Source organism: Malus sylvestris, chromosome 5, assembly GCF_916048215.2.
Source record: "Malus sylvestris chromosome 5, drMalSylv7.2, whole genome shotgun sequence".
In the NCBI taxonomy this organism is placed as follows: domain Eukaryota; kingdom Viridiplantae; phylum Streptophyta; class Magnoliopsida; order Rosales; family Rosaceae; genus Malus; species Malus sylvestris.
Genome location: NC_062264.1, coordinates 31,022,843 through 31,045,136, shown reverse-complemented (window position 1 = coordinate 31,045,136; position 22,294 = coordinate 31,022,843). Strand labels below are relative to the sequence as shown.

Here is a 22,294-nt window from a genome sequence, read left to right as displayed (position 1 = left end):
AGCGGAAAGGAAATGCTACTGCTCATGTTGTAGCCTTATATGTTACCTCGCATGGAGGTGCTTTCCATTGAGATGTTTTCCTATTTAATATTCTCGGTGAAAATGTAAACATTTCTATTAGAATTTAATAAAATTCCCCTTTGACACCAAAAAACAAAAAAAACATTGGAGGCTATGACCACATCAAAGTCTCGCATTCAGAAAAGAAGCACAAACATCATCAATCCTAACTGTAAAAAACCACAAGTACTCTGAACCTTAACCTAAGGGTCAAAAACTTTCAATGCACCCTTCTTTCCAGTAAACTTGGCGGGATCCATTGGACAGATCTCGATGCCGACCTGTTCGCATGAGTAAAACATGTCGCGCGGGAATATCTTCTTATTTTCTTTTGGACAAAAAGCCTTGCACGGCCAGTTCAAATCTTGCTTCTCCTCTTCATCCTTCTTGGCCATGTCAGTTCCTTGCATGTGATATGGAGTAACAGTTGTATAACTATGAGAAGCCGACGCCATCAATCTTACTATGAGTTGTGAAACACCGCTCTTGATGTAGTTCCTGTTTGCTGCTTTAGCAACCCATAGGACTTTCGCCATTGTCACCGCCATGATCAATATAACAACAAATTCAACGAGAAACAGTGTTTAAAACCTTAACCTACGTAATTTCTAGGTGTTCTCTATATGTGCGTGAGAGAGAGTTGGCAGGGGGAGGACGAGGGTTTAGGGTTTAAAGTTTTAGGGGTGCTCTAACTAGACCAATCAATGGACCCGGTGTAATTAGTAGGATATAGGTTTATGATTTCCACCCAATTGTCCGTTTATGATCCAAATTCGATTACCTGTTAGTTAACAGATCAAATATGAATTAATGCTAATCCTATCCGACAAACTTACTTGAAAATACCCTCCAAATTCTCGGTCATCAGTGGATCTTCTTTGGTTTCCTTGCATGAACTAGATATCATTAAAAGGGGTTTGACTGCCTATACTTATCCTATTGGGGTTTTGATTATGATTTTAGTTGGGCTTCAGTTACCTTCAATTGGGGTTATCATTGTATTCAGAATTTTCAATATTTTCTCGTTAAAATTTCTTTGCCTTCCAAAGCCACTATACCAAGCATATTCCATATCCTTCAATTAATAAATAATTAAAAAAATTTACCAAATACATATTATCATAATCCACCTCCTATTTGAGTCGATTATTATATTGTTTTAGTACGTCAAATAAAACTAACATCTCCCACTCACCCAAATAGGAGTGGTATCCTCACATTCAGTCACTTTTCATCATCCCAACATTCTGACGTTCACAAAGAATGGATTATGGTGTGACCCTACGAAAACATGTACATCATAGAACAGAAACTTTGTCCCTCAAGCGATATGTACTAATGTTCTTGTCTTTTATGTGAACGTTGGCCAGCTAATGAGCTACCTTAAATGTGTTGTAATGACAAACTGCTTTCCCTAAGCATTCATGCCAATCCTACTAGACTTGACCGCTTTCTTAAACATACCCCTTTAGATGATAACGATTGTTGATCGCCGTAGATAAGTTGCTAAAGTAGCAGTCGTGAAGTATCCTTTTTCTGACATAGTCCCAAAGGGTACAAATATTGGATTCGAAAATCCAGTGGCTCACACAGTTATGAAGAAGGGATTATTACTTCCACTATTTTGGTCTACTAAAGCACATATAGTTTTAGTCTCCAACATGTATGCTATCATGTATTCTCTTACTTCAAATATGAGCATGTTACTTTGTCTGAAACAAACACTATTATGTCATAGGAATCTTAGTCTAGTTGCTATATAAACGCCTGGCCTGAGTCTCTCAGCATAAATGCCCTCCCGGCGCCCACCTAAGACAACTCACGTTATATAAAAGTTGGAAATCGAGAATGATTTACCTCCAAAATCTCTATCATCAAGATTCTTGTTCCCCCAAAGAAGTTGGAGACCGAGAATCATTTACCTCCAAAATCCTTATCGCTTAGGATTTTGGGGAAACAAGTGAGTGAGTGAGTCGGAAAGAGGGAGAGAGCGACTCCCGTCGTCGACAGTATCACTGCTTTTGCTAGGGTTTGGGAAAAGACTTGAACTACAAAAATACCAAAAATGAAAACGCAAGGACTTGGCTCTCGCCCGCGGCCCAACCCCACCGTGCTCAAATTTGTGTACAAACCTTATGCGCTACGATTTTTTCTATGTTTTGTCTATTGACATCAGAAGCAGGATCTTTATGTCTATGAACGAAATTTACAAATTTTCGAAAAGATACAAAACTTCATTAGGTCGAACATCAAAACCCCATAAAATATCGGGATTGTGATCATATGGGGTGTGCAATGCAATACATGTTGGTGTGGAGATTTTGCACTTTTGACTATAATTTTATGTTACAATTTGTATTTTCTGCAGGCTTTAGCTAGCAGTTTGCAGGGACAGGGAGATGCTCCCAAACCATGTTAGGTTGACAAAAATTCCTTAGGCGGGCCATTCACCGACAGGGTGGGAAGCCATTCACTCCACTCCAATTTATTTGTGCCTCGTAATTCACTAGCAGTTGGAGAAGCCATTACCCTTGAGACCAAATCCTTGACATGTAACTCGTAATCATGCAATGATGTGTTCGTTCAACTTCTGTATGAGGTTTCACTTAGGAGCCACCGTTCTCAAAGCTTGACAAACGAGAGTCGGATAGAACAGTGAACATCTGCGTGTCCACAAATAACTGCACAAGCCACAGATTGCAAATGAAATAAAAGACGGGTGACATGGCTTCAGGGTACAAACGAAACATCCAAGAGAAGTTTAGAGAGGATTGCAAGTTACCTTGATAAATTGCCTGTCCTTGCTAGGAAAGGAATCGATAAAGCTCTCTTTAAGAAGTAAAGAAACCTGAAAGGACAGTAAAAGATTTACATGTCAAAAAGTTAACAAACCAGGTCCCCTGAGGACTTTTAGGAATATAGAAACTACGGTGTTAGTTTCTCTACCCTGTCACTGTTTGATTGTACACTTGTTATTGTGTAAGACCTTAGATCTGAACAAAGTGACTCCATGTAGTTCTTCATGACTTCCAAAAACTGACCTGCAGCTTCGACCTGAAACGTGTAGGAACAATATATATTTCGCATTCACAACTAGTAAAAGTGTCGAACTGCTAATAGGAAGTTTCCAAGTGTAAATCCAGCAGAAGCAGTAAGCATGCAAGTATGACAGTAAACCTGCACTTCGTTGCACCTATATACAGGATGCTTTTTAGCAAATGAACCTTCACGTGAGAGTCTAGCATGGATGGGCCCTAATTCAGTGGCTAGATCTTTATGTCTTGGAAGTGACGGCAAATGACACATTTTCACCTGCACGAACAACAAAGTAACAGTAAGTACAATAGTTATTCTTAATATGAAAAAGTGCTGGAAATTACTGAAAACTGTAAAATATGTTGTAATTCCTCCAAGGTAGCATCGAGAAAAACTGAGCATTCTGTAGTTCTGAAGAGATAACCCTAAAAGAAAAAAGGTATTCTAGAATTCATTGCTTGATTCAAACTTGGACACACGGGAGTTCAAAGATCTTCCATAGTGTTCTAGAGACCATCTACCTCTTTATAAGCCATTGGTAAGGAAAAAATAGGAGAAAAAACTAAATGAGAATAAAAGAAACCTGATCCTTTTGCACATTAACTTGAACAGGATCCGATGTTTTCCTCTTCAGGTCTGCAGGAAACTGTTGTATCCCAGTCTGTCATATGATAAGAGCACAAAGAAAATTAAACTAAAACTAATGACGGTAGTTTTCTTACAACCCTCGAAATTTAAGCTAGAACTTGAAACATGAATTATCTGGCAATAAAATTAGGATTTCCTATATATACCAGAAAGTAATAACATTTAGGCACAAAATAGAATTTCCGAGAATTAAGACCATCATAAGAGTTCTACAGGGTAATACTTGACAGGATTACCACTTCACTTCAGAGCCTAGTTCATAAATAGTACATGCTGATCAAAATCAAATATTCAAGACTGAGTAATATGTAAACTAAACTAATTAAAGAGAAAAATTGTATGCAGAATGTTGTAACTGCCTAAGAAATATATGAATTTGGAGATGACATCCCATTTAGGATTCTGGCTTCATGAATACATAATATCCAAGGAAAGCAAGGAACTGCGTTTGATCAAGCCTTAAAGTTAACCGCACATACTAGCACAGTTTTAGCACCTCACTTGGAAGAGAGAGTGAATCCTAGACACTGTTCTAAAAATCCTTGCATAGCACCGCCTAGGCCCCACCTAGGCGCTAGGCGGCTGACCATCGCCTCTATTAATGCCTAGGCATTTGAAAATTAAGAAAGGGTGCCTAGACCTGATGAGGTGCCCGTCTAGACCGTCTAGGCACCCGCTTAGGTTGCAACTCACTTAGACAGAAAATACATAACTTTCATTTTACATTTTATTTTTTTCAATAAATTGTAAGAGACTTGTTGAATACTCAAATGAACATACATTATATGCTTGTTCCCCCATGTTTTCATTATGTTCCAATACTTCATAATATATATGTCATTCTATTTTGTAGTTTATGATGAAATTATATATATTTTAAGTATAAACAGACATTTATTTACACGAAATATAATAGATTTACTTAAATCCGCTTAGTCCGCCTAGGTGCTAGGCCCCAGCCCGCCGCCCGACTAGCACCTAGCGTCTTTTAGAACCTTGATCCAAGAATGTCGAACATGGGTCTGAGAGAAAGTAATACGATGCAATACATTTATACAAATACAACTATAAAAATGAAACAAAACTCACAATAAATGGAACTGGGGCGTCAAGAAAGTCAAGCATTTTCCCTGGTAGAACCTGAAGATATTTAAGAAACTTAGAGAAAAACATACATTTCAGGACGTCATCAATAATGATATTGCTTCAATAATTAACAAGGTTATACCTATAAGAAAATATTTTACATTCAGCAATAATATCGAACTTACAGGAAGCATTAAACTCTGCCATTGAAATGGACGAATCATGGGAATGAGAGATAATACTGTAGCTGATAGCACACCCTGCATTGATTGAAGTGTCAAATGTTCAAACTCTGAAAATAAAAAGTGCTCTCAGGATTGATGCACGTAACTCCAATACAAACAATTACTTACCAGATTCGGACACACTATTACCACTTGTTTTTCTAGTAATACTCCCGTAAGCAATGATAAAATCTGGCAAAAACACCCCCAATGAATCACCAAGAGTAGACAACAATATTTACCATAAAGGGGGTGAGGGAGAAAAAGAGACTCTTTTTCCAAGTAGAAAAGTGAGCCCACATGGCAATATGCAGTTAGGTTAGAACTTTCAGTGGCAGTACGGGATTTAAAACTTTCAGTCTCACAGTGGACTTGAATCAAAGGAAAAATGTAGAACCATTACGTCACATGATGTGAATAAATATTGCTTAAAATAAATCTGGACCAAATGGTAAAAGCCATTTACAATCTTAACACAGCTGGACTCAAGCCAAACAACTGAGCTTACACTTTCAAGGGAGAGAACTCGGCAGATTGTTGCAGTTGTCCATATTGATAGTGCAAGTGCTTCTTCAGCAGCAGCTAGCATAACATTGACCTTTAACCAAGTGAAGTAAGGTTGAGTCAATACTAAAGAATACAATAAAATTTAGAGAGAGAGAAAGAGGCCTAAGAAATACCCCAGGATCTTGAAATGAATCTAAACTATTCTCATCAAAACCAAGAGCAGCTACTGGAGGTCGCCTATAATCAGTAGCTTGAAGATGTTCAAGAGGTAGAAACGATAATTCACTTCCTCGTTGTGGGAGAGGCAGAGCATGAAAACCACAAACAATCTGTAACAAATCGTTCTTGTTCTCCTATCATAGAGAGTTGATACAAAAATAACTGTCAAACGGAAATCAAATTATCACTTATGGGGAAAAATAAAATGAGTGAGATTGACAGTGTCGATATACTCACCCTAGCCCATTCCATTATCAGTTCATCACCAAACTCTTTCTCACAAGTCGAGAAAAGGTCATCGTCTTCATCCTCCGATACCATGCTTCTAGCTGGACTGCCAAAGATAATAATAGATTATTGAAGTTGTACGTATATGGTAACAAGGGCGAGAACCATCAAGTAATTTTACATGACATAAAGAATTAAGAGCGAAACAATAACGGAGCTATTTCAAGTACTACTTAATCTCATATAACAGCGCATATTAAAAAAACCTATTAATTTATGTATTAAGCATAAAATGATAAATCAAATGTAAGATAGCCATATATTGACCACCTGAACAAAGATTCGGAACTGCCAAGACGCTCCAATGTGCGGTTCCTGGAAGAGAAAGATGGCCCAACCTCTGGAGAAGTATGGCCATTTCTGAAAAATGAAATCAATTAATTTATGTTTTAAGGCACAAAATGACAAATCAAATAATTAGCAATGTATTTACCACCTAAATACAGATTCAGCACTCCCAAGACTCTCAAACGTGCGATTTCTGGAGGAGAAAGATGTCCCAACCTCTGAAAAAGTATGGTCATTTCCATAGTTTCCGCATATTCTTTCTGAAGCTTCCGAACGAGTTTCTGAGACCTCAAAACCATAGTCATCAGAACATTGTGAATCCTTTCTACCATCCTTGTCTAAATACCGTACTTGACTAAAATCTGAACTCTCACTAGCAGAGACACTTTCAGGGGACTGCAGTTCCCATATCTTGAGTGAAGAAGGTGGAGTCTCATCCTCCAGTCTAATTCCTGCACTGGCAGCTGTAAGGGCAATTGGACTGTCAACTGGTATTGCAGAGTCCATCCAATTATCAAAAGACTCCCTCTCAGGGGACTCATCATCATTATCTTGTACATTGGGCAATGTAGGGACAAAATCAGTAAGGGCCATTTCACTAGCAAATTGTGTGATTCGCTTCAGACGCTCCTGTTGAACGATACTGCATCCAAGTAAGTAAAAGCGGTGAAATGCATTGATTTTTACAAGGATAAAGAAGATTTTGAAATGTATATGCGATACTCACAAGTTATAGAGAAACTAAAACTACATCTCACCTATTCAGCATCTCGTAGTGTAACTCAAAAAAAGGAACTCTGGATAGCACACAGTAGCATCGAGGCGCAGAAACCAAAAATCGGAAGAGTCCTCCCGTCGAATGAGAATTAGGTGATGAGATGCCTAAGATAGCAGGAGGCCTCTGAACAATTTCTGACACGTGTAGGCAAACACCATAAAGTGTTGCATTGTCTGCCACCTGATCAAAGGGTATTACCTTTTTAGTAACCGTGTGTGCTACAAAGGTAGTAAAAATCTTCAAAGGGGATAAAAAAAAAGGTAGTAAAAATCTTCAAAGGGGATACAAAAAGGCATAAGATACCTTGAGTGAGAAAATAAATGATAAATCATCTTTTCCTAAATGCTCCTGTTGAGAATACCCGTAATTAGAGTGCAATCTGTGTTTTATATTTATATATTTTATATAACATTAACAATAATGAGATGAAACATAAAGTGGCAAATCAATCTGCAAACTCTAAATGGAGATGACTCCAATGATTTCCCCAGCCTACACATGACTGATTAAACTAATAAACTTAAAAACACATTTTAAAACAAGATTGATCTCGTTTTATCTTCTGACATTCAATGGTAATATCAGAGCTGTATCTCCCAGAGGTCTCATGTTCGAAACCTATATCCTTGTTACCCTACTTCTTTATTAGTTTTAAAAGTGCAGGTTGGGGCTAAACCGACGTTTCTCCATCTACATATATGTTTGCCTTTCCACGTGCAAGATGGACATGGACTGCACGTTGTTGGCTCATTTCCTAACTGTTTAGCTCTAGATGCTGGTATAGGAGTGAGGAAGAATAAAAAGGAAAAGGTAATTTTGTGGCACCTATTTCTCCATTGGTCAATACCAGTTACACTTTGTATTCTTTTGTTTTTCACATGGTTATCTTTGTAGAAAAAGAAAATGCAGATAGCAAAGTACAACGAAAAGGCTATGAAAAGGCTAAAGGCTATAGTTTTCTCATACAGTATTTATGTTACTTTGTTATTAGTACCTAGATTGTGAACACAAACCCTGCTACGACAAAATTGTGAAAGAGGCAAGTTCAAACCATCCAACAAGCAAGAAGTTGTGTTAATTCACAAGATAAAACAAAGACAAATTGCAAGGGTGAGAGGAATATATATGTCATAGATTACAAGAGACATTTCCGTGTACCTGTCCGTAAACAACTTGATTTAAATCACTTAGTGATGGAGTCTTCTCCATCAACCGTGCCTGTAATGTGATAATCCACATATGAGAACCACGTAGAATTACATCAATACAACAAAACTGTTAAATGAATACAAGTTTAATGATCGAACTTAGAATTGTGGAAAAGAAGCAATATCAAACCTTAACCCCTCCAGGAAAACAAAAGGAAGCTAAATCTTTCAAACGCATATCTAGACGCTTCCCAGGAGGATATTTGAAAAGTATCTGTAGGTCCAGTAAAACATTCAGGAAACATATAAATTATCATTGCATGCCAGAAGAGAAAACAAAGTCCCTGGGAACTTCTTATGCAGTTATACACTCAACCTGAGGTTCTAATGTAGGAATTGGAGGTCCCCGCTGCTGTAGCAATTTAAGGTCAACAATTCCAGAGTTTATCATCTCCATCTCCCATTTCTTTCTTTTAACAAATGCATCCTCCACAGTTTCAAGGTTAGCATCCGGATGAAGCCCCGCAATAATAAAATGCTCAAAGAGTGAAGTTGGCTCGGTATATCTTATATGGCCCTAGAAGATCATAATCATAAACTTTAGTTAATTAGACAGACAATTAAACCGATCAAGAACAGAGCTTTATTAAGCAATAACATTCAAGCATCACTGGGGAAACCGGTTCCAAGATTTTCATATGGATCACTATATTTAATCATTTGCTTTTTCCAGTTTCGATGTCTAACTATGCAATCAAAAATCCTATATCTATATTCATGTACAAAGTATCCGAAAAAAGGTAACTTTCTTACACAATAGTATAAACCCACCGAATTTACTATTACTCGATAGCATGAAATTCTCGAGTAATAAAGTTCTGTTTTCTCTTTTCCTTTTTGTGTAAGTAACAATGTATCAAGCAATCCCATAGCAAGAGTACCTTTGATTTGGAGTGAAGCTGATACCACTGACGTTTTTGGTTTGCCAAAACCTCAGGATTGAAAGCCAACCGCAAATCATCCCGCGAATTTCCACCCCATCTCCACGCCCTCTGCATCTGATTTTTCAATTTCTGGAAGCTATTGCTCCGTCTGTGCCCCGTAGTTACAATTTCACTTCGGGAGCGCCTATGCCCCGGTGCCAATGGTGGCATGCTCGAATTACCCGGGACCACATTTTGCAGTGTCTCCCCTGCCACTTTAAGTGCCTCCTCAGATATTTCCTGCAAAACCTGAATAGGCGACGGAGGCTGCTCTTCGTATGCTTCAGCATCTTCTTTACCCTCCATTTTAAAACCCTTATCTCATCTTCGTAAAATGCTCATTTCACCGAATTAATACTCCATCGCTCCATTGCTTAAAAAATCCCAAACCAGCATACATTCAACCCATTTCACTACTTCTTATAGCTCTTACAACATGCCAACACACAATAACAAGGCCCAGATGCAAAAAAACAACACAAAATCCGAAACGATTCTCTCCTTAAATGTGTTTGATCCTCGATTTCGCGAAAACCCGGATCACAGAAGCATTCAATCTACTCACAAAATCCGCAAGTTTTGAACTTTTTAATCAGGCAAACAATACACACCCTGGAAAATCCCAATAGTATACGAAGCAAAACACAAAATTTAATATAAACACGATTAAAATGCAGAGAAATGAAAGGGCAAAAAATCGAGCATTTATGAATTCAAATGTATTTCAAAATTTGTGAAAATGGTATCATGGTTTCATTGATTTGTAACTGAAACAGAAGATGAAGGGGCATATTGGATGGTAACTGGCATGAGAAAATTAAATACAATGATGCAAATTAATAAAAAATCACATCACTCTGGGATTTGAGAAATATAGTACCTTTTTTTCTTTGGTTTCAAATGTATTGATCTTCAGATTGAGGGGAGAGAGAGAGAGAGAGAGAGAGAGAGAGAGAGAGAGAGAGTTGCTAAATTTGGAATGGGGTTGTATAAAAAGAGAGGAGAGGAAGTATTTATTTAGGAAGAGGTCTGAATATCAGACATGAACACAAGGGAGAAGGACAGCTCAGGTAGAAATCGAAACTCAAGAGAATATCAGAAACCACCCCTTGATTTTTACATATTTCCCTATTGCACCATCCAGACTTTTTCAGTTTTCTTATCGGGACAAAAGAACGGAAACAAAAATAGTTTCAAAAAAAAAGGTATTGAAATTATGAACAATATTATAATTAACTATATATTATCCATGCTTTTGCATTCCTCACTAGCCACTTTCATGACATCTCTCACATGTTGCTAAAATGGAAGACTCGTGCCTAGTTTCTTTTTTTTTTCTCTAAAAAATGTAACAATTCGTAGCTTTGCCATTGCCATTTACCATCAAATTCAGGACACATCATGTGAAATACAAATTTGATATTCGTCTCAAACTACTGAACCACCCCACGAAGAATTGAATCGTGTCTTAGCTTTTCAAGTTACTTTTTAAGAAACTGTTTTATGTTATTTTTTGTTTCTTTTTTATTTGTACTTTGTAATTAACTTTAGAGAACGAGTCTTTTAATTAAGATTATACTTTTATTTACGATTTTCACATTTGAATTTGATTAATTATTTGGCTACCCGTTTTACTATTTATATATTATCGTATAGTAATTCAATAAAACTCTTTATTCCTATAAAACAAAGAAAAAGGTAGGTTGCTAAAATGGAATTGACCTAGTACAAATTATGTGAAACTAATATGGATGAGCAGTTGGCTTAGAAAATTATGTGTGGTGTTTTTCACTCTAATACATAGAGAAAAGTTACATGATTTAATTTTGGTAAGTTATGAGACCACAAATACATAACATCTAGTAATTATTTTTAGTTGCAATGAAGGAGAGCTGAATTCTTAACTTGACTTAATTATAACTCATTTATTTATTTATTATTATAACTTCGACTATAGTTAACTATAAAACAAATTATGACACAAGTACTTCCCAACTATCTATTTTATTGTAGCAAAACAACTTTCAACGATACAATAACCATAAAGAATGTTCTCTTAAATAGTAATACAATTTTTTTTTAATAGAAGCGATATTTTTACTCTAAACTATTTTAAGGGAAGATGAGAGTTTGAACTGAGATGAAATAAATTGAATACGGAAGTTTTAGCCACTAATAAGACAATCTAACACGTGTTTGACATTAAAATGTATGTGTATGACGAATGAGAAAGTAACGGGTGTGTTTATGATATTATCAGAAACCTTGAGGCCTAAAACGAAATTATAGTAAAAAATGGAAAGTATCATAATTGCAATAACTTCCAATAACGAGAAAGTGCTTTATGACTTTGAGATCCAACGTGTCGCATGCAGAAAGTACCCCACTTCCACAAGACAAACTGTTAATGCAGTGGGTCCGGAAATCGAAAAGCCGTTGCGATGCGATGGTGTTACGATCCTGACCGTCGAATATGCACCGATTTAAATAAAATAAATTAATAATTAGTCGCGGGAAATCCTCCTAGGTTGTACAGATCAGCACGTGCCTTTTTCTCGGGGAATTGGATCCTCTTATTCCGAACAATATGGATTATTGGATTTTGATTCAACGACTATAATTATTATAATTTTAAAAGGACTTTCTATATGTAGTCGTTAGATTAAAATCCAACAATATGTATTGTCCGATCAGAAGGATTCCGAGGTTTTGTCTCGGAAAGGATCCAATTCCTTTTCTCGGTACTTGCTTATTAAAATCGTCTTTTGGCGCGCGATTCTGGAGCCGTTGATTACAAAGACAAGTGAGTCAATGAGACTTTATGGGAAAGATTCTCATAAACAAAAGTTAATTAGTGATTAAAAAGAATGATTAAGCATTGAACCTACTACCTACGCGGATTAATTTTAATTTTAATCATGCGTGGATCCCCACCCGATCCACCGCCCGTGAACAGTAAAGGGGTAGCTAAATATATTTTACTCATTTACATTTAGGGGTTTACGCATAGTAATCAGAATGAAAAAATAAAGTTTGATTTCGATTACGGATTATTTTAATGTTTACTAAGATATATAAAAAAATCAAGAATGTGTAGGGGCCACATGAAAAATGGAATCCAACTCTTCTTTTTAGAGATTTTTTTTTTAACAAACGATGTTATTTCCGGGGGCGGAGGTGAGCTAAGCTTCATAATGAGGTTAGCAATAATGTGATTTAAATTCGTCTTAACTTCAATGTTGGGAGGTGGGAACTGAAAGTTCATGAGTTGGGGGCAATCAGGAATCCATCATGCAGCCCATCCCACCTCGTTATAAACACATAAATTTTTTCTTACTGGTGTGAAATTTATACTCTCAGCAAATTCATCATGCAGCCCAGCCCACCGATTGTCTACGCAATACACTCGTATCTTTGAGTTTTCTAATAAATTTGTACGTAAAATAAACATAGGTGTCGGACGTACGATCCACGTGTTTGTGCGGTCACACATATACAAACCAGATCCCTCCAATTGGGCAACTTTAGCAGGCTTGCAAAGCCCATCGTCATACCTTCCACGAACCACGACCACAAGGCCTGCATGACTCATTCGTAGCCGTAAAAGTGGGTCGAAACAAAATTGTGTACTTCCTTCTTTGTTCCAAAAAATGCCCCTCACAAGACCGCAAATTCCAACAATATGGTTGATGTAAAACGACTTATGAGGAGCTGAGTCACTTCTCACTCCTCATCAGTTTCTCTCTCCTCTCTCTCTCTCTCTCTCTCTCTCTCTCTCTCTCCGCCAAGTTCGGCGATCCATTTTAAACCCTAATATTTTTCTCTGTCTCGCTCAATTCAAAACCCTAAATGCGCTTCCTCCACCCTTCAACTTCCCCTTTACAGAAATTTTCCCGGGAAATTCTGGAAATTTTCCCGGAAATCCAAGGCTTGCCCATTTTCATGTGGTTCGAGCATTGGCTTCCCGTATGATTCATTCGCTTCTTTCTTCACAACCATGCCTCGGATTTTCCAGGTCAAGAAAAAGTTCAAGTTTTTCTTCAAACCCTAGTCTGTGAACTTCAATCAGCGATGGATCCGGGTCCAATCTACATAAGCTCCGATGACGAACTGGGCTGGACCGACCTGGATGAGGAGGACAACTTTGATTGGGTATCGGACCTTCTGGAATCTGTCGACAAGGTAACCGATGATGACGATGATGACGATGATGATGATTCCGATGACGTTGTGGTGATTGGTGAGGTCAACTCCAAGCCCAGGAAAAAGTCTTCCAAACGGACGGTGGCGGATGTGGACGATGATTGTGTGGTCTTGGACGGTGACCCGGATAAGCCGGTTTCGGTGGTGGAGGATTCGGGTAGCGGCTCCGACGAGTTGCTTGTGGTTGGGGAGAAGGGGCAGGTATAAATTCGACCCGATTTATGTTCGAGTATGAATTTTAGTTTACTCTGAATTGGAAGTTTGAGAAAGAAAACTAAATGCTTTGGAAGTTTTTTTATTGTTGGTTTGATTGGAGGAGTTAAAGAAATTTAATTTAACTGAAGTGTTGTAGTTATCGCAGCTTAATAATTTTTCGACTTGTGCTTAACTCTGTTTGGTTGGTTGCCATGAAAATGTACCAAACTGATTCGTTGTGGCATTATTTTTTGGGATAGGCTAATGATATTGTTGTCATATGAATTTTGGGAATACCTTTTTAGTAAGGGAAAATTATTTGTGGATGCATCTGAATGATTTATACATATTTTGAATTTTGCCCCATTGTTTGTGAAGCACAAGCTTTGGTGTTTCTGGATGCTATTGTTTTTCGGACATAGTTATCTTAATAGTCTTGTTTTACGGTGAAAACCCGTTTCTTGGTTTTTGGTGACCTTGATATTGAAGTTCCATTGGTTTAAAGAAGTTCCCCTTGGATCGTGGGTTTTTCTTGGCTTAGCTTGTATTTGGCGTTGTTTGCTTGCTTGGCCACTTCATCTTTCAGTCTGTTATTATTTTCTTATGTTAAAGTTGTTTCTCATGTACAGGACCGCAGCACCATACATTGTCTAATCCCTTAATTTTTGTATTATTTAGAAGGATGTACGCACCTTTTGCTTTTCCAGTTTTAATTTATCTTATTTCTTTGGTTGCAGGTAGCATGTAGAGACTACCCTCATCCACGACATCTTTGTGCCAAATTTCCTTTCAAAACTACCCGGCACGAGAACCACTGTGATCTTGTGAGTTCACTCTTACAAGCTGTTGCTTATAGAATTTCCATCAAATAGTATTTTCTTGCCTGAGTTTGACAATATATCACTATGATTTCTTATTTTTTTCCTTCTAAACTGTAGTGTCACTGTTATGTCTGTGACTCGCTGGCACCATGTGTACACTGGAGCACCAGAGGCTCCAACTTTGATCATTGTCATGCCACGGACAAAGAAGAGACATGGAAAGTACTGAGAAAAGATTTCAAGACAGCAAAAACTGCACCATTATCAGCTTCAAACAATCTGGCACCGACTAAACATAGTCCAGTTCCACCTCTCAATATTATTCGGTTGGCACCCAACTCTTTACCACAGAATCAGGTCTCTAGGCCAGCTACAGTCCGCCCTTGCACCTCAGCCGGTCGTACCATGCCTAGTATCAGAATTCCAAGCAGAAGTCACCAACCAGAATATCTTGTCCCTAAGAACAAAGTCCAACCATGTTCAGTTTCTAAGCAGTTGCTTGGTGCACACACTAATGTTGTTGGGAGGAACCGAGGTCAAAATATTGGTCATTTAGGCCCCGTCTCTTCTCATTCAATGTTCAAAAGAGTAGGAGCTGTTGTGAACCGAAGTACATTTGTTTCGTCAAATAACAGTAGTTGTGCCACTCCATTAATATACAACAGAACTTCCACTCCCATGGCAACATCAAATGGCGGAAACCCCTTGTGGTTGCAGGGTGTTCATTCTAGTGTGCATCAGAACGCCTCCCAGCCCATGACCACTTTCGTTGGAAATACAGTGCCCTCCCAACCCCAAACATATAGTCAGGCCATCCCCCAGTCAATTTACAGCCAAACTTTTCAACAGCAAGGGAATCAAAGTCAAAATGATAGCCAATTTATTTGTCAGTACGCGATACCAAGTCCGGATTCCAGTCAAGGTGTATATCAGTATGGGAATCAGAGTCAGAATTCTAGTCTGCAAGGTAATCTAGGTGTAAGTGTCACAGATTTGGATTTTACGGATTGTAACTGGGTTAACACTTCCAGTCCAAACATTCAGCGGCCTCCAATTCAGCAACCTCCTATTCAGCAGCCTCCAATTCAGCAACCTCCTGTTCAGCAGCCTCCGCTTCAGCAGCCGCCATTTCAGCAACCTCCCATCCAGCAACCTCCCATTCGGCAGCCTCAGTTTCAGCAGCCGCCTCCTATCCAGCAACAGCCTCCCATTGAACTTTCTGAAATTCAAAGCACCGAGCCTGTATCCGAGCCAGCTCCCGTCAATGAGCAGTCTAACAAAGGCGCAAATTTCAATGGTTTGGATACCGAATTTGAAAGCTGGCTCTTTGAAGCCGAGTCTAGTCCGGCTGAATCAAATAATGCGATGGCATCTCACCTGAACATGTTGTCTCCCGAGCCGACTTTTATAGACTCACTCTTGTTTGATTTTGAAACCCCCTGGAATGGTCTGGCGCAGGTATAGTCGACTGTCACTGTTAGTCCTTCGCTAAAAGCGGGAAGCTTATGTACGTAGGTGAAGTGACTCTCGCTACTCTAGCGTTTGAAACGAAAAAAGCTGTTTGACACAACATATGATTCAGCAAAATAAGGCTGGTTGTGAGGAGCTTTGGTAAGTGTATAGGTGTTTGAAGAAGTGGTGTACAAAGTATCCCTAGGTTGGAGATGCTGTGTAGAGGCTGGTTGTTTCCCAAAGCTTCTGCCAGTTAATTATTATTTCTGGGTTTTTCTAATAAAAAGTTGTTGCTTGGGTTTGCTTACGGAAATGGCTAAAAGTGTTTTTTGACAATCAAAATGGTGGAGGAGAAGCGTCTGCTTGAATGCAGGACACTTGAAGTGCTTTTTCAGGAAGCATTTGAATGCTTAATAAAAATTTCAATGTGTTTTAGAAAAAACGTTTGAACCACAATTTGATAAAAAAAAAACAAAAAAAGAGCCAAAAACTGTAACATGTGTCTCTTGGCACAATGCAAGCCGTCTACCAGCGTACAGTTGCCGGTCGATCGACCGTGAGATCCCGATATGCATCTTACATGGGAATAATTTGGAATGTTATGTGAAGAGAGAGAAACACACGAAGCTATATAGGCTGTGGAAGGAAAAATATCCAGGCCTGATAGTGTTAGGAAAAACTTAATGGTTGGCCCAGAAAACCCCTCGGCAAACATAAGCTGCTTTCTGTTGCACACGAGTGTACAAGTCTGCAGACATTAGACTGAAGAACACTCTGCTTCTCTCTCTATCTCTCTCTCTCTCTCTCTCTCTCTCTCTCTCTCTCTCTCCGTAGTTGCAAGTAACAGAAGAAAAACAAAACATAGCAAAGACGCGAATTTGAAGTAAGGCGCTACTAATGGAAAAGGGGTCCCAACGCCAAACCGAAAGCGAAAGGGCCGACCTTGACGCCATTGCCGCCCTCAAAGAAAGCTCTGCCATTGAGTTCAAGGTTCTCTCTATATCTCTCTCTAGAATTACATAACTCTTATCATATCCATTTCGTTTTTTCATATTTTGGGCTTGGCAGGAAAAGGGGAACGAGTGTGTGAAAAAAGGGAAAAAGCATTTTTCGGAAGCCATGGACTGCTACACGAGGGCAATCAATCAGCAAGCTTTGACCGATTCCGACATCTCAATTCTCTTTTCGAATCGAGCCCATGTCAATCTTTTGCTTGGAAACTATAGACGCGCTCTTACTGATGCCTAGGAAGCATTCAAGCTCTGCCCCACTAATCTCAAGGTGCTCGAGTTTTGCCGTGTTATTGCTGCTTGAATTTTTAGTCTTTTTTGTGTTGTTCTGAGGTGGGTTTTGTTTGAAGTTCTGGTGTTTTTTATTTTTTTTAATTTTTTATGTGTTAAGTGATGTGGGTGTTGATTTTTAGGCTTTGTACCGAGCTGCGAAAGCGTCTTTTTCGTTGAACTTGTTGTCTGAATCGGCATCACATTGCGAAAACGGGCTTAAACATGACCCGGGTAACGAAGAGCTGAAGAAGCTGTTGAGGCAGATTGAGTTGAAGAAGATGGAACATGAGCAGCGTGAGGCTCAAGTTTCAAAGGCAATTGCAGAGGCTAAGGTTTGATTATGATTCTAATGGAGTAATGGGATGATATAGTTATGATTGAACTGTTTGTGATTATTCTGAGTCTTGTCTTTGTTTGTTTGTTGGAATAATGCAGGACCTTGTTTCCGCGATTGAAAGTCAAGGCATGAAGCTTGGGAAGGCAATGTATCGAGAACTTACTGGATTACAAAAGCCTGTACTAGACAAGAATAATACGCTTCATTGGCCAGTTCTTCTGCTTTATGCAGAGGTTATGTCCAGTGACTTCATTGAGGATTTCTGTGAGACAGACATGTTGTCAGCTCATCTCAACGTGATATCCTTCTTTTAAAGTGTATTATATTTTAAAACTGAATTGTCTGTGAGTTTTCAATGTAGCATGCCATGCTTTTGGATAGATGTGCATTTTGTGGTTTCCTGAACTTTCAAACATGTTTTCAGATAGCTGCCCGCCTTTGTCATGGGATCAGGAACACAATTACACTCGTGATGCTATTGAGTTATACTACGAAGTAAGTCATTTTAGTTTATAGTCGCTTTGTTGACATATTTTCATAAGGATTCGACGTGATCATGGAGTGCCGGCTGTTGACATATATGCTCTTAAAATTATAATCTCTTTGTTTTCACTCAAAGTAAAACGAAGTTGCTTTTTGAAGAGTCTTCTCAATATTTTGTAATATTAAACCTCTGTAGAAGTTTATCTATATTTTGGGTTGCTTATATCGTGTTGGACTACTGAGAGGAATTGGCAAAGTCACTATATCTCAGGATTCTGACCTTACCAGCTACACCTACGTGAAGTGATGTTAATTACTAAATTTGGCGAAGTGCATGTTGTGGCATTGATTGTTGTACCGATGGTTAGCATAAATACATTATCTGATTCTAGGATGCTTCTATCCATTTGTTTGAGGTAATTTTTCATGGACTTTGGGATGCATGTCGTATATAGGATTGTGATTAGATGTTAGGTTTGTCTAGTTCTCAATAGTTAGGACTTGAGATCACAACTGGATTGTAGAATTGTTTGCTTTCCCCTGAGGTTAATTGAAGTCAAAGTGTGACTAGTAGAGCCTGCTGGGGATTCCTATGGATGTCGGTGCATCAAAGAGCAGTAGTCGAGGCGTATAAGTGAACTTGTATAAACCTAGTCATGTCCATTTTTTGTTCTTTCTCTGTAGGTTGGTTGCATGTCCAAGTAATACCTTTTTTTGGGTATGCCCAAGTAATAGGTTTCTGTACCTTTGAGAATCCGTTATTTATGATTTCTCCGTCACTGATTTTGACAGGCTGGTTCAGGAGTTTCTGTGTCAAAGACAGAGATCCTTCGTTGTCTCCTAGAGGGCACACCAGCTTCTAATGTGGAAAGCATCAATGATGAGCAAAAGGATGCCAATGAGAATTCTATTGGTAGCAGCTCAGCAGGTAGGATGGCTTTAACATTATCTTTAGCCCGTTTATCAGTAGTGCATTGATTATGCACTTCGAGTATTTGGCTGTTAGGCTGGGTATGATTTCCCGATGCACTGAAGTGACTCATGACTCTGTTTCAGCGGGTGTGCGCATGTGGGGTTTAAGCTATAAAAAGTCATATTATTGGTGGCCTCTGATAATTTTCAATTTTAGTTTCTCCTCTTTAATGATAGCAATGATGTATAGGGGAAAACAAGAAAGTAGGAACGAACATTCTGTTCTTGATTAAGCATACAATTTGATAGTAATGAAATATACACAATCTGTCAGTTCATTGTTCTGTTACCAATTAAGTTCACGTGACTTTATGAACTGGAAAATTTGTTTCAAATTTTTTACCATTCAAATTCTTGCAGTCACCTATCTACTCACTAGTTACAAAGAAACATTATCGGCCCGCTTTCCCCAGGTTTTACTTCTCTCGGCAAGGTTATCTGAATGTCCTTTATCTGATGTTCCTCAGGCAAAGGTTTCTCTAAATGGATCAAAGTAAACGGAAGTAGAACACTTTATGACGTTCTGAGAGAACCTAACCTCATCATTCCAGGGATCCCAGGTGTGTCTTTAATTTATCAGTCACCTTCAATTCAGATGGTATCTGTTTTGTTCCTTTCGTTTTCTTACCAGTCGTTTTTTTCCTGTGCAGTGTTTTATGTTGTTTCTAAATGCTCCAGCTTCTATAAAGAGTTCAAAGCCGGGAACTGGGCTCCTCCATCGTGAGTAGGCCACGACGTCGCGTCTCATCCACCTCCATTGCTATACCATCATTTGCTCTATTATACTCAATGGACGAGGCAGTAGTAGATCTAGCCGTTACTATCAAAGCTATTGGACATCAATGGTATCGGATTACAAGTATTCAGACTATAACAGTACCGATGAACAGTCACTTTGACCCATGAAAATTGTAATATAGAATCTTCTGTTTTGTTAATTGAGTATTTTTTTTTTTTCGATTCTTCAACGATATTCATTAACAATACATAGAAATTTGTAGATGAATCGAGAATTTTTTCGATACTGAATCTTACGGTCGAGATTCTTCCTAGTCACATTTAAATGGAAATAGACCAATACAGATGTATGTGCAATGTTTTGCATAGAGAATATTCACAGATCGGAGACAGGTAAGTAGTAGAATCCAACCAGGAAACAAATTTGGTAAGTTGTTAATTTTTTAAAATTGTTTCTTCAGTAATTAAAAACGTTTCATTTAACTTGGTTTAATTTTTGAAAATGTGTGATCTCCAATATCGGAATATCAGTTATTTGTACGCGTATTTGACGCCCACTAGTCTTCTTTCCACTTGGAATTCTCTTAGAATCCCCAAGAAATTGGATCTTTTTCCACAATAAATACCCCTTCACGTTCTCCACCCATCTCCCACATTTCCACCTCCCACATTTCCACCTCCCTCCTCCCTCCTCCGTCATGGCGGCTGCTATTTCCTGCTCAGCCACCGACCTCCGACCCCTTTTGGGCGCAGCTGCCAACGCCACTGCGGCTGCAGAATACATCTGCGGCCGCTTTGATGCTGTGTCAAACAAGTTTGTCGACACAGCCTATGCTGTGGACAACACCTATCTTCTGTTCTCTGCCTACCTTGTTTTTGCAATGCAGCTAGGGTTTGCCATGCTCTGCGCAGGATCAGTTCGGGCGAAAAATACCATGAACATTATGCTCACCAACGTCCTTGACGCTGCCACGGGCGGCATCTTCTACTACCTCTTTGGATTTGCATTGGCCTTTGGCACACCGTCAAACGGTTTCATAGGGCAGCACTTCTTCGGCCTCAGCAAGTTTCCCTCTCAATCTTTTGATTACGGTTACTTCCTTTATCAATGGGCTTTTGCCATTGCAGCTGCTGGGATCACAAGTGGTTCCATTGCTGAACGAACCCAATTCGCCGCGTACTTGATTTATTCGTCCTTCCTGACTGGATTTGTCTACCCAATTGTGTCCCATTGGTTCTGGTCTGCTGAAGGATGGGCTAGCCCGGCACGTGCTGACAATCTCTTATTCGAATCTGGGGTCATTGATTTCGCAGGCTCCGGCGTTGTTCACTTGGTTGGTGGCATTGCTGGCTTGTGGGGTGCCCTAATTGAAGGCCCCCGCATTGGACGTTTTGATCACGAAGGCAAGTCCGTGGCACTGCGTGGACACAGCGGCACATTGGTTGTTTTGGGCACATTTCTTCTCTGGTTTGGTTGGTATGGCTTCAATGCTGGTTCTTTCCTCAACATCCTAAAGGCATACGGTGCAAGCGGATCATATTACGGGCAATGGAGTGCAATTGGAAGAACGGCGGTCACAACCACACTCGCTGGATGCTCAGCAGCACTCACTACTCTCTTCGGAAAGCGCTTGCTCTCCGGTCATTGGAACGTCACTGATGTCTGCAACGGTTTGCTTGGTGGGTTTGCAGCAATCACTTCTGGCTGCTCGGTTGTCGATCCTTGGGCTGCAATCATTTGCGGGTTTGTGGCAGCTTGGGTTTTGATTGGGTGCAACAAGCTTGCTGAGAAGTTGAAGTATGATGATCCGCTTGAAGCAGCACAGCTCCATGGGGGGTGTGGCTCGTGGGGGATTATTTTCACGGCATTGTTTGCGAAAAAGGCTTATGTGAATGAGATATATGCAGGGCAGCCAAACAGGCCGTATGGGCTTCTGATGGGCGGTGGCGGAAAACTACTGGCGGCGCATTTGGTCCAGATTGTGGTGGTTATAGGGTTTGTGAGTGTGACAATGGGGACATTGTTTTTCTTGCTTCACAAGTTAAAGCTCTTGAGGATTTCAACTGAGGAGGAGATGGCAGGAATGGATGTCACAAGTCATGGTGGATTGGCTTATGTGTATAACGATGAATTCGGCCATCCGGCAACACCGAAACCGGGCTCAAACACAGGCACTACTCAATCTGTTTGATTTGAATTTGGTATTGTTCCCGCACCTTAAAGTTTAGCCCTTAAATCTTAGGATGTAATATATGGTTTGGTTAATTAGCTAGTTACTTATGTTTGGATGAAGAAATTTAAGATTACTAAAGAATTTTAAAATGATGGAAATTGAATTGACGGGATTTTATTTTCTAGAATTTGTGGATTTTCTTGTTTGGTTAGACTAAAAGAACAATAGAATTGAATACGGAATTTGTTATTTTTCAGCTCTCAATCATAGAAATTGGGAAATTACACCTATTTACATGGATTTTAAACTTGGGAATTGAAGGTTCCAAATTTCAAGTTTTTTTCCACACGGAAATTCTAAATTCCTCTGTT

At 39.1% G+C, this 22,294-nt stretch overlaps 3 protein-coding genes and 1 pseudogene across 7 annotated transcripts; 3 read left to right on the top strand and 1 right to left on the bottom strand.

Annotated features, from left to right (window-relative positions):
* Positions 1 to 2,246: 2,246 nt before the first annotated feature.
* On the bottom strand, positions 2,247 to 10,309 carry LOC126624412 (uncharacterized). 5 transcript variants are annotated; one of them, XM_050293470.1, is made up of 20 exons: positions 10,146 to 10,309; positions 9,224 to 9,877; positions 8,659 to 8,859; positions 8,473 to 8,556; positions 8,293 to 8,352; positions 7,438 to 7,482; positions 7,115 to 7,314; positions 6,505 to 6,999; positions 6,339 to 6,428; positions 6,018 to 6,114; positions 5,735 to 5,914; positions 5,563 to 5,652; positions 5,184 to 5,246; positions 5,016 to 5,090; positions 4,834 to 4,902; positions 3,680 to 3,757; positions 3,238 to 3,372; positions 3,007 to 3,114; positions 2,843 to 2,908; positions 2,247 to 2,741 (listed from the first exon to the last, which is right to left on the bottom strand). In XM_050293470.1, exons 2-20 carry the CDS (start codon positions 9,569 to 9,571, stop codon positions 2,667 to 2,669), a joined length of 2,559 nt encoding a protein of 852 aa, XP_050149427.1. In that variant the 5' UTR covers positions 9,572 to 9,877; positions 10,146 to 10,309; the 3' UTR covers positions 2,247 to 2,666. The 5 variants fall into 5 exon arrangements, 4 of the variants coding, with proteins under 4 accessions (XP_050149427.1, XP_050149430.1, XP_050149429.1 ...); XM_050293473.1 differs by having other exon boundaries at positions 4,834 to 4,884; positions 10,146 to 10,308; XM_050293472.1 differs by having other exon boundaries at positions 9,224 to 9,822; positions 10,146 to 10,288.
* A 2,664-nt stretch (positions 10,310 to 12,973) lies between these two features.
* On the top strand, positions 12,974 to 16,249 carry LOC126621826 (RPM1 interacting protein 13-like). Its single transcript, XM_050290416.1, has 3 exons — positions 12,974 to 13,669; positions 14,401 to 14,487; positions 14,602 to 16,249. The coding sequence occupies exons 1-3, from the start codon at positions 13,337 to 13,339 to the stop codon at positions 15,946 to 15,948; spliced, it is 1,767 nt and encodes a 588-aa protein (XP_050146373.1). The 5' UTR covers positions 12,974 to 13,336; the 3' UTR covers positions 15,949 to 16,249.
* A 156-nt stretch (positions 16,250 to 16,405) lies between these two features.
* On the top strand, positions 16,406 to 20,093 carry LOC126621829 (uncharacterized; annotated as a pseudogene).
* Positions 20,094 to 20,336: 243 nt separating this feature from the next.
* LOC126621827 (ammonium transporter 1 member 4-like) lies at positions 20,337 to 22,110 on the top strand. Its single transcript, XM_050290417.1, has one exon. It carries the CDS (start codon positions 20,448 to 20,450, stop codon positions 21,939 to 21,941), a length of 1,494 nt encoding a protein of 497 aa, XP_050146374.1. The 5' UTR covers positions 20,337 to 20,447; the 3' UTR covers positions 21,942 to 22,110.
* Positions 22,111 to 22,294: the final 184 nt, after the last annotated feature.